Source organism: Rhinoderma darwinii, chromosome 13 (assembly GCF_050947455.1).
Source record: "Rhinoderma darwinii isolate aRhiDar2 chromosome 13, aRhiDar2.hap1, whole genome shotgun sequence".
Classification (NCBI taxonomy): domain Eukaryota; kingdom Metazoa; phylum Chordata; class Amphibia; order Anura; family Rhinodermatidae; genus Rhinoderma; species Rhinoderma darwinii.
Genome location: NC_134699.1, coordinates 37,291,483 through 37,303,764, shown reverse-complemented (window position 1 = coordinate 37,303,764; position 12,282 = coordinate 37,291,483). Strand labels below are relative to the sequence as shown.

Genomic DNA, 12,282 nt, shown 5'->3' with positions numbered 1-12,282 from the left:
ATTATACCATCCAAATTGGCACAGTTCAGAGGTTAGGATATTTTTTCAATTTAATATTAAGAATATGCCATTGTGAAGGATTGCAGAAACAGTGAGATTATAAAATATTACTATATGATAAAAATGTACATGTTTATCGTGCTTGCATGTATAGAATTGTCCTTTTTGTTTCACAGCAGCAATAGTATTGCATATTTATTTGTGTAACGATAGTTCAGAGTTGAAATGCGGTCTGGAAGCATTCTTTGTGGAGTCTGTTTGCACAGAGTTCCTCTGGTATATTTAATTCTAAATGTAATCTTCACATCAGACAATAATAGTAATGTGATGCAGGAGCAAGATAGGAGCTTAGCTTAAAGAGGCTCTGTCACCAGATTTTGCAGCCCCTATCTGCTATTGCAGCAGATCGGCGCTGCAATGTAGATTACAGTAACGTTTTTATTTTTAAAAAACGAGCATTTTTGGCCAAGTTATGACCATTTTTGTAGTTATGCAAATGAGGCTTGCAAAAGTCCAAGTGGGCGTGTTTAAAAGTAAAAGTACAACTGGGCGTGTATTATGTGCGTACATCGGGGCGTGTTTAATACTTTTACTAGCTGGGCGCTCTGATGAGAAGTATCATCCACTTCTCTTCAGAACGCCCAGCTTCTGGCAGTGCAGACACAGCCGTGTTCTCGAGAGATCACGCTGTGTCGTCACTCACAGGTCCTGCATCGTGTCAGACGAGCGAGGACACATCGGCACCAGAGGCTACAGATGATTCTGCAGCAGCATCGGCGTTTGCAGGTAAGTAGCTACATCGACTTACCTGCTAACGCCGATGCTGCTGCAGAATCAACTGAACAGAAACCGATAAAAACACAGGGACATATACAAAAACACCGAAAAAGGCCATACTTACAAATGGACACAGCCAGGTCAGAAATGCTGATGAAAGGGCGAGCAGGTGCTTTAAATAATAATAGCCACTCCCACTAGTCTTGAGGGGAGTGGTGTGTGGTGCATGGGATGTGTAGTAAGAAATAATAAATGAATAGTGTGTGTAAGTGTAATACTATAAGTGAAATATAGGGGGCAGTAATGAGTAAAGTGCCTCAATAGAAATAAATGGATAATGGGGTGCAAGTGAGTGAAACATGGAGGGATAGTGTGTACGTCATGAGGCACAACGTGAATAGCCAGGTAGAATCAACTGAAGCCTCTGGTGCCGATGTGTCCGACACGATGCAGGACCTGTGAGTGACGTCACAGATCTGCACTGCCAGAAGCTGGGCGTTCTGAAGAGAAGTGGATGATACTTCTCATCAGAACGCCCAGCTAGTAAAAGTAGTAAACACGCCCCTATGTACGAACATAATACACGCCCACTTGGACTTTTACTTTTAAACACACCCACTTGGACTTTTGCAAGCCTCATTTGCATAACTACAAAAATGGTCATAACTTGGCCAAAAATGCTTGTTTCTTAAAAATAAAAACGTTACTGTAATCTACATTGCAGCGCCGATCTGCTGCAATAGCAGATAGGGGCTGCAAAATCTGGTGACAGAGCCTCTTTAACTGTGAGGGTATGTTGACACGCACTATTTACGGACGTAATTCAGGCGTTTTATGCCTCGAATTACAGCCGAAAAAACGGCTCCAAAGCTTTTTTTTTTTTTTTTTTTTTTTACGCGTCGCTGTCAAAAGACGGCACGTATAAAGACGCCCGCCTCAAAGAAGTGCATGTCACTTTTTGGGACGTAATTGGAGCCGTTTTTCATTGACTCCAATGAAAACAAGCTCCAATTACGTCCGTAAAAGACGCCACGAAAAACGCGTGCACTTGTCAAAATGTCTGAAATTCAGGAGCTGTTTTAGTCTGAAAACAGCTCCGTAATTTCAGATGTAATTGGCGTTGCCGTGTGAACATACCCTGTGGTGTGTGCAACGCTGATTCTATCTTTTCTCCTGGCCAAGGCGCAAATTAAAATGGCGGACCACCCAGACCTTTATTGACATTCTACATCACTACCGGCCTCCTACAACTCTCATGGATGTGCACTGAGCATGCACGGTGTACTCCCCATGCATGTGCGATGAAGTCGGGCAAAATACACCTCGCTTCACTGCGCATGGTTGAGGAGTACAAGGCAAAGACGCCTCCCTGAGAGTTGGAGGAGGCTGGTAGAGATGTAGAACTGCCAGGGAGACGTCAATCCAGCATGGAAAGGCGGGTTTGGAGACTGAACTTTGTGACTCTTCAGGACAGTGGCACTGCCCCTAATGACTCTTCAGAGGTTAATTCGCATACAGCCCACGCCGTTTTGAAAGTTGATTTTACTGCATCTGAAAAAACATACGGAGCATGTTTGGAAACATTGTCTGGTCATGTATTACGGCATTGTGGGTAGTTTGGAGGGCTAAAACAACTTGACAGGTTCCCTTTGAATTTTCACGAAATGCAACAATTCTGGTTAGTTTTTATAAATATATACTACTTAAATGAGCACCAGAACTAAGCTCAGGACATCTATACAGCACCAGAACCAAGCTCCGTACATACACTATATGGACAAATACATTGGGCCACCTACACATTACACCTACAAGAGCTAATTCATCCCAAAGCTTTTCGATGGGGTTAAGGTCAGGGCTCTGTGGGGGCTAGTCAAAATCTTCCACTCCAAACTATGTCTTCTATGGATCTTGCTTTCTGCACTGGGGCACAGTCATGCTAGAACAGTAAAGGGCGTTCCTCAAACTGTTCCCAAAGTTGGAAGCATACAATTGTCCAAAATATATTGGTTTGCTTCAGAATTAAGATTTCCCTTCACTTGAACGAAGGGGCCTAGGCCAATCCCTATACCACCACACACTGTACCCCCTCTATATACTAGCACCATACATCATTCTTTTGAATATGCAGCCACACACTGTGCCCCATAAAATAATTATTACATATTCTACACCTGAAATCTAATCGAATCACACACTGTGCCCCCTGAAATAAAGCGCCACACACCGTGCCCTATAAACATATTGTCACATTCTGGGCCCCCTAAAATAGTGCCAAAGACTGTGCCCTCTGGAAATAAAGCACCACACACACTGACCCTTATAGATGATGTCATGAGCACACAGTGCCCCCTGTAGATGGTGTCTTAACACACATACAGGCCCCTGATGGTTCCCTTGTTCCCACCAGTGCTGGCGAGACTATTCAATTGTATCTGCGTACTATAGACGCAGATATAATTTGAGTGCAGTGGGAACGGGTGATGACTGTTGGGTGAGCTGGAATGTGTTGATGTCAGCAGGCTGGGCACAGTGGGGGCATCAGCCTGCGGCGCTCAGTAACGCTGCCGTCCCCTCAGACACTATAGGCCACTGCCTGAGTCAAAATGCTCATCTCACCTCGTGGCAGAAGCAGTCCTGGGTGTGTGTCAGACCACAAGCTTGTGGATAATTTCCAATGAAATATAGCATCGTTGTTGATACCGCTCTAGATTAAATTAATTGCTGTAACTCAGGTTAAATGTAGTATTTACAAGGTTGAAGTGTACTTTATTCTGAATACATTGGCCTCTGGACCAGGTTTCCCTTATTTGTTGCAAAGAATTATGGAGGCAACTAGCGGAGATCAGGCATTACTGGCTATGTGTGCTCATCTACTTCCAACTTTAAGTTGGCCAAACACATCCAATAGCTGGATCATTCAGCCAACGGTTGTGTTCCTGTTTGTGTTATTTCACGAAAAAAATAAAAAAGTGGTGATAAGCGGCTGCCAGATACCTCTGGAACAGCTTAACTCATCTTCCTGTGTAACAAAGTATCAGATTGGTCAAAATCCAACTGTTGGGCTATGCCCATACATATTAAAAATTTTTGCGGCGCTCACAAAAATTAGCAGAGCGCGTGTGCCGCCCTCACACTGTCCGTAGCGGATTGGACAGTGTCACAATGATAAGTAACACGCCCCCATTTAGAAATAAAGAAACGCCCCATTGACAGTTCAGGGGGTTATTTACAGATCGTGCACCAAATATGACGGCACCGATATCTAAATAATGAAGGAGGATAGAAAAAAAATGTAAAATGAGACCAGGTTTGTGCAGCCCTGTCCATTACATGGTGCACTCAGCTGCACGTGTATGGGCAGGTGGAATAATCTCATTAAGTCCAGCAAGATAGTCCAAGTCAAACACAAGGGAGCACTCCGCCAAAAGCGGAGGATTAGTCTAATAAAATATCCGTTACGTTTGCTTGGTACATATTTGCCTGAAAATCTACGTGTAAATGGTCATACACCCGCTTATGTTTTTGTGAAGTTTTCAGCCAATAACACGTTCAGTACAAAAATACCACGCAAATTGCAATTTACCTTAGAAGGATCTATTTGCTTTCACAGGAAATCTATATTTTGATGTCTTAAAAAAATAAAAATAAAACTAAGACGTCCCTTCTAAACCATAAAGTTGAGGAGGGGATGTTCGAGAATAAGAACTTGATACGGGGGCTACCCTTCCAGTCTGTTAACAGTATAGAAGTAACACAAATGTTACATTATATAAAACACAACTATAACGCCTCCACTGAAATGAAGCTGTTTATGACAAAAAAAATGTCCGTAGTTAGTTTTTTAGTAGGTGTGTGCTTGTAGCATGCTGTACATTGCTGCATGGGGGTTGATCTCGGGAAGTAGTGGGCACAGCTAGAGAGTGACAGATGCAGTGCCCCTCTGACACAGGATGCGGGCAGGCAGGAAGTTAACCACATGCAGCATCTGTGCTCCGCAGTCTACGTTGCAGCTAAGCGTCCTGTCCCACTGCCTCCCCTCAGCCTATGGGAACTAGTTCAGCTGTGGGGAAAGAAGAGTTAATGCTTACAAGATCACATAAACTGTATGTGTCCCAAAAACAACTTGCCATTTGGGCTCTGATCATTTATATGTGGCTATCCTCTGCATCCAGCTGAAGCCCCCAGACTAGGTCTGGCTTGTGTGTCAGTCTTTGCAGTAAATGCTGATGGATCAAGCTTCTGTAGAGGGGTCTCCTGGGACATCTTACCCTAGCAGTAGGAAGTTATTTCTTCCCTCCATAGTAGTTAGCTGAGACTGTAACCTGGATGTATGACCTTGATACAGTTGTTTGTTGAAGCTCCCTTTGTCGAATCCATACCACAAAAAAAAATACAGAGCGAATTTATGCCCTCTAGTCCGTTGCTGCACAGTGGTGTAGCTAGGCTTAACTTCATCTGTGGAAAATATTCTGTATTCTGTCAACCTGTATCTAAATATTCTGGACAAGGCAAAGTGGCTTGTTGGCACCCCCACTGGCCCCCTGTACCTGGGGTACATGTTGCTGGTATTCTTTAGAGCAGTTTTTCCAAACTGTGGGTAGTGACCCCCTGGGGGGGGGGGGTTTATGTGAAGACATCCGGGTGGTCGCGAGCCACTCACTGATGTCCCAGTTTCAACTGTATCTGCGCCTTCGCACGAGCGCTGCGGCCCCTTCAAAACAGCTGATTGGCGGAAGTGCCAGTAGTCGGACCCTGACCAATGAGATATTGATGGCCTTTCCTGAAGACTCATTAAAAGATAGTTTATACAAGAAGGCATTTCATTGACCTATTGTACTAGTAATACGGTGCATGCACATGTTACAATTCAATTTAACGATAATCGGGGTCCTAGCTGGAATTTGGGGTTGACGTGGCATATACCTTGAATGCTGGAGTCCAGGGGGGCACCGACATGCCACTTTGCATTGGCCAAGGTGTTTAGATAAAGAGCTAGGAGAGAACTGAATATTTGCCTCGGGTAAAGTACGAGCACTGATCAACGAGAGAGCTCACTGATCGGCGCTCGTATTCTCCTTTCACAAGGAGCTATTATCAGTAATGTATGGGAACGAACGCTCGTTACTCCAATCACTCGTCCCCATACATTTCTATCATGTCTGCAGCACATCTCTCTGTTTAAACAGGTAGATGTGCTGCAGACGACAATTATATTTTAGGCTGCGTAAAATATAGTCAGCCGATGAACGAGTGTTTGCTCGTTCGTCAGCTGATTGTTGCCATTTACACTGGACAATTATCAAGAACGAGCGTTTTGTGATCGCTCGTTTGCCCGATAATTGACCAGTGTAAAAGGGCCCTAAAGCCTAGCTACGACTCTGCCAATACTTTTTATGTATGAATGATTTTTCCCTAAAAAGATACGTGCAATAATTTGCTTTAACTTCCTGCCATTCATGCATTCGCTGACTGTTGCTTCCACTGGGTACTGAATATATCGAGCTGAATGCGGTTCACACGGCTTATTTTCGGGCCATAAACGGCCGAAAAATCTGAAGCAGAACGCCTCCAAACATCTGTCCATTGACTGCAATGGGAAAACGGCCATTTTGAAAAAGTGCATGTCACTTCTTGAGCCGTTTTTCATTGACTCTATTGAAAAACGGCTCCAAAAACGGCCGTAAAAAACGTGAGTTGCTTAAAAAAAATGGCTAAAAATCAGCTGTTTACGCTTGAAAACCAATGCGTATTTTCAGATTTTTTTTATTTTGTGTGTGCACATACCCTTAGCAAAGACCAATGCCAGGGTCTAGGTACAGCAGCGGATAATACGCTGCTTGCATGTAGCTTCAGAGTGCGTATTTCAGGAACATGTCATTGGGGGAGGGGCAAGAAGGGAGGACCTGCTGTGACTATTGGGTGGGTAGGTAGTCTTGCTTTAGCTAACGTGGCGGTGGGGAAAGCGGTGCCTACTGAGGAGTTGCGGAGGCGGATTCTATGCTTCGCCTCCTGGGGAAGTGGGATATTTGCTCTGACAGATTTGCATCCGTCGAGAGCAGGAGCTTCACAGTTTTTTTTTTTTTATGGGAGTGCGAGAACTCAACACCTAGATAAGGTGACAAGATTTTTAAGCCATTTTGAATTCCTTTTAGAAAAATGGGGGCAGAAGGTTTCTGGCACTGTAATAGGGGCACACTGTGGCTGGCATTGTAATACACACCTCAGGTGCTACAGAGCTCCTTGTTTGCGAGAGTGGTTCATGTTGTTCAATCGGTTATTGTTCTGAAGCCACCGCTTGCCCGCCAACATTCAGTTCTGTAGCAGCTGACGTGTGTACTCCAAGAATATAGACTGCCTATAGTAATTTATTAAGATTATTAGAAGTCTCCTCAGAATTCTGTGACCTATTAAGCACTTCGCTATCGGCCTTTTACTTTTATATGGTCGTGGAAGTACTTGGCGCCTCTAATGGTCTTGTAGGTTACAGTAGAGATTATATTACCTCTTATATAATATAAGTAGGAAAGTCAAAGGAAGAGATTGTCAAGATGTTTGTGCTAGTTAGAATAATGGTGATTTAATTAGATTGGTATTAATGGTTTACTGGCTATGTCGGTTTTTATTTCAGTAATTGATTTCAGCTAGTATATTGGTGAATGTATTATGTGAATTTACTGTGGCAATGTTTCATGGGTTTTTGTTTTTTTAGCTTTTTTTTTTTTTTGCTGTCCCCACTATTGTCTGTGGACTGTGTCTGGTATTGCAGTTCAACCTCATACACTTGAATAGGGCAGAGCTGCAATACCAGACACGGCCTATAGACCAGATTGGCAATTTGAGGTTTATGAAGGGTCATGGGGTGCCTCCAAATTATTGACCGTCAGTGATGCAGGTTGTATAAGGCAGACTATCCATCATGAGACTAAACACTCTGGCGGTCCTGATTCCCCCACAACTTTGCTGTGTTTTTTTTTTTTATGCCACAAAAACTAGTTTCCATCTATGGCATGACTACGTATTGAAGGTAATATAATTGGTCATCTCTAGATCCAAGACCCAGGATTTGATAAATTCTAGTTGGCAGAACTTTTTAGAATAATCTTGTAGTCTTGCATGAAAGGTCTTATTGGCCAGCTTAAATGTCCAGTTGGGTCCTAGACTTGTGTAACCGGCACCTAAGGTTAACCGTATTTTGTTCATGAGGTTCAGTTGCTCCCCTCTGTTTCCCTGCTCATTTTCAGCTCCACCATGTGAAGATGATAGGCACCTTCCAAGTAGGCATTCGCTATGGCTATTCACAGGGTTGAGAACCACTTTACATATGTGTATTCCAAATAAAACTATATTTATCAAATTTTGATCTGCATCAACTCCTCTACTTCCCACTTCTTATTTTCCCTTCTGTTCTGGAGCAATATATTTAAATAAAGCATGGAAATATGTCATTCAGACAAGTGTGGGGGTAGTGTTCTAGAAGCAAATATGGAAAAAACATTGGTTGTGTAGATAATGTGGATCATTGAAGCCGTGATTATTTATTGGGTAAAAGCATGTACGGCTGATGGGCTCGGGAAATAACATGTTCATATTGGAACTGATGTCTCATCCATATACTATACCAACTCTCTTCACAGTCGACATCAGGGAGATAAAAGAGATTCGGCCTGGGAAGAACTCTCGGGATTTTGACCGCTACCAGGAAGATGCTACGGTACGCCTGGAACCGGATCACTGCTTTGTTATACTCTATGGAATGGAATTTCGACTTAAGACCTTGAGCCTGCAGGGTAAGTGACCTCCACATGATACCTGTAGTGCTACCTTAAAGAGGCTCTGTCACCACATTATAAGTGCCCTATCGCCTACATAATGTGATCGGCGCTGTAATGTAGAAAACAGCAGTGGTTTTTATTTTGAAAAACGATCATTTTTGAGCAAGTTATGAGCTGGTTTAGATCTATGCTAATTAGTTTCTTAATTGACAACTGGGCGTTTTTTACTTTTTACCAACTGGGCATTGTACAGAGAAGTGTATGACGCTGACCAATCAGTGACCAATCGGCCTCATACACTTCTCATTGCTCCAGCCCATTGTTACAGCGTGATTGTGTAGTGAAAGAAGCTGGGCTGGAACAATGAGAAGTGTATGACACTGATTGGTCAGCGTCAGACACTTCTCTGTACAACGCCCAGTTGGTAAAAAGTAAAAACACACCCAGTTGTCTATGAAGAAACTAATTAGCATATATCTAAAATTGCTCATAACTTGCTCAAAAATGATTGTTTTTCAAAATAAAAACCACTGCTGTTATCTACATTACAGCGCCGATCAGATTATGTAGGAGATGGGGCACTTATATCTGGTGACAGAGCCTCTTTAATAACCCTTATTGCCTTGCAGGGTAAGTGACCTCCACATGATACCTCTATAAACCTTATTGCCTATTTAACATTAGAAATGACCACAGTGTGCATAAATGTGCTGCAGGCACCTAATATGTCTCTATTAATATTGATTTTTGTAGGTAAAACCATTTCCCGGACAAGTGCGGCCGACTTTGTAATAATTGTGTCTATTCTCTTGTACTATAGTGATTTATCAAAGCTTCTGCGATTTTAAATAGGTTTTTTTTGTTTGTTTTTTTGTTGTCCTGCAGCAACATCGGAGGAAGAAGTGAATATGTGGATCAAAGGATTAAACTGGTTGCTCCAAGATACTCTTCAGGCCCCCACACCACTGCAGATAGAGAGGTAATAAAGAGGGGCAAGTGTAATCTTATAGTTTGCGTTAAGCTGGCCTTCCTGGATCCACTGACAATATAATGTATAACGCGTTCTCCTCCCGACTGTTCCCGAAAAGCAAATGTCTGAGGGGTGGGTTAGCGTGATTGGGGTTTCTGGATTTCCATATGCCCAATCCTTTGTTTTGGTGGAAGGGAAGTCGCTGCCAGATGAGAAATGAACTTGCATGCTCGGCCTTGCTAAGTTTGCATGTCTATGGAGTGGTTGGGGAAGATATCGATTACATGTTAGACCAAACACTCCCTCCTTGACATTGATTTTTTTAACATTGCGTTATTGCCTTCCGTCGGAGGTATACGCCAACCGCCAGGGCAGAACGATGCCTGATGGATAGTGACGTCAGGAGCTTCCCCAGAGCCCGAGTCTCCGGGCAGGGTTCTTCCTGATTCTTATTGCCTCACCACAGCTACCCCTGGGGTAGCCCCAGTGACGTAACTGTCCATATATGGTCATATACCTTACTGGGGCTACCTCAGGGGAGATAAAAAGCACCGGAGAGTCCTCCCACTTTAAAGAGGGGATAGCTGGGCCCCCCCCCCCCGCCTTAGGGTCCAAAGGCCACGGTAATAGGGCCTAAGTAATCAAGAGAGGGAGAGTGCGTGCTGCATAGACCGGGATGGTGGTGCTGCCTGCGGCCCTGTGCAGGAAGCTCCAGTGACATAACTGTCCATATGTGGACGATTACGTCACTGGAGCTTCCCGTTTAACATGTGCCTGAGACATCCGTCTCCCATAGGCTTCCATGTTAGACAAAAGTCTACTGCACTATTTCATCCTTCAGCCGACGGCGAACAAAAGGACACTCTTTTGGCCTCCATCGGGCTAATGAAAACTTTTTATATAGAATATTTATATGCTGTAAAATGGAGCTTAAAGGAGAACATGCCCTTTAAAGCAGGGGTCTCAAACTCGACCGGGTAAGTGGGCCACATATAGAAAAAATGTAAATGTTGACGGGCCGCATTACTTTCAAATTTGATAGAAGACAAAATTATTGTTAATCGATTCGTTGTTTGACCTACTATAACAATACTACATTACTAGAATATTACTACATTACTAGAATAATACTACATTACTAGAATAATACCGCTAGGTTTAAACTTAAGGGAAATTTGCGAGTTTTCTTCACGTTCTAATTTTAACAATCCAATTTTCCAGTTTGTGTCGCTAAATTCAGTTCGGCAGCTCAGTTCGCAGCGTTTGGCAGACACACGAATGTCAAGTTTGGGTAGCCCCTTTTTAGACACTGCCACAGTGCCCTCTGAATATAATGCCACACCCCCCCCTAAATAATGCTACAGTGTCCTCTGTAGATACTGCCATCCACCCACCCGTAGATAATGCCACAGTGCCCTCTGTAGATAATTCCACAGTGCCATATATGGACAGCGATGTCAGGGGATTCTACAGAGTCCCGGAGCAGAGCCTATACTAATGCTCTGCCCAAGACTCCGGCTCTGGGGAAACCCCAGACATCGCTATCTATATATGGACCGCAATGTCAGGGGATTCCACAGAGTCCCGGAGCAGAGCCTATACTAACGGCTCTGTGTCCCGCGGGCCGCAGATGACCGCCTCAGGGGCCGCATGCGTGCTGCGTGTTTGAGACCCCTTCTTTAAAGCATGGGTAGATGGCATGGGCAAATGTGTCCAGGGTAACTAAACATTTGATAAACTTCTGACATGTTATAGTGACATGTCAGAAGTTTTGATTAGTGGGGGTCCGAGCAATGAGACCCCCACCAATTGCTTTTTAGTTTTAGATCGTTGGCCAGAATGGGCTGGAGAATAATAGGAGAGTGACTGACTGCTTTGTAGTATTGCAACATTGGACTAATTTGTGATTTTGTTCTAATAGTCTTTCTTTTTCTGTCATAGGTGGCTACGGAAACAGTTCTACTCTCTAGATAGAAATCGTGAAGACAAGTGAGTATCTTATCATTCGATCAGATTTTTGACCTGTCAGGAGAAGCCGAAGAGGAGACGCGCAGCCGACACTTCTCCCCGAGCACGGCACTTATTAAAACTATGATTTCTTTAAAACGCTGCAGTGCTTTAGCGTAAAACATAGCGACAGGTGCCCTGATTACACTAAACGATATTATGCTGCCCGCGGGAAGTGCAGACTTATTTGTTGTCCATTAGAAAGCTTTTGTGGAACATATAGGAAGCATCACCTATAGGTCAGTTTGATACATTTGAACCACTTCTTTATTGTTCCAATGCATCTTAAATAAACAATGAAGCAACTTTGCAATTGGTCTTGATTTAATAATTGTTGTCTATCTACAACTCCTATGTAGACCTATGCATTTCCATGGGAACAGACTACAAACAAACCCAGTGTAGTCTGATCCTGCAGTCATATAATCTTCCATCTATCTACTTGCTAACCTACCAAATATTGGTGACAGATGGAAGGAAGTGCAGAGACCGTAGGATCAAACCACACCGGGTTTGTTTTTTAGTCTGTTGCCATGGAGATATACAGGTCTGCATAGGAACTGTATAGAATAAATATTTAAGCAAAACTATTTGCAAAGTTTGCTTAATTTTTAATTCCAGATGCATTTCAACAGTAAATTTTTTTTATATTTTTGCAAAGGTGTGTGTATGTATGTATATAGCCTTAAAAAGTCATGTAGAAATCTCTACTCTTCATAAAATATGGATGTACCGATGGAAGGTTGCTCACAT

The 12,282-nt window shown here is 43.2% G+C and overlaps 1 protein-coding gene across 2 annotated transcripts in view; it reads left to right on the top strand.

Moving 5' to 3' along the window:
* PLCG1 (phospholipase C gamma 1) overlaps window positions 1–12,282 on the top strand; it is a 53,926-nt gene that overhangs the window by 18,730 nt on the left and 22,914 nt on the right. For both annotated transcript variants that reach the window (XM_075846365.1, XM_075846364.1), the window contains exons 2-4: window positions 8,415–8,567; window positions 9,438–9,531; window positions 11,464–11,511. In XM_075846365.1, coding sequence (XP_075702480.1) covers window positions 8,415–8,567; window positions 9,438–9,531; window positions 11,464–11,511 — 295 coding nt within the window. The remainder of the gene's footprint in view (window positions 1–8,414; window positions 8,568–9,437; window positions 9,532–11,463; window positions 11,512–12,282) is intronic.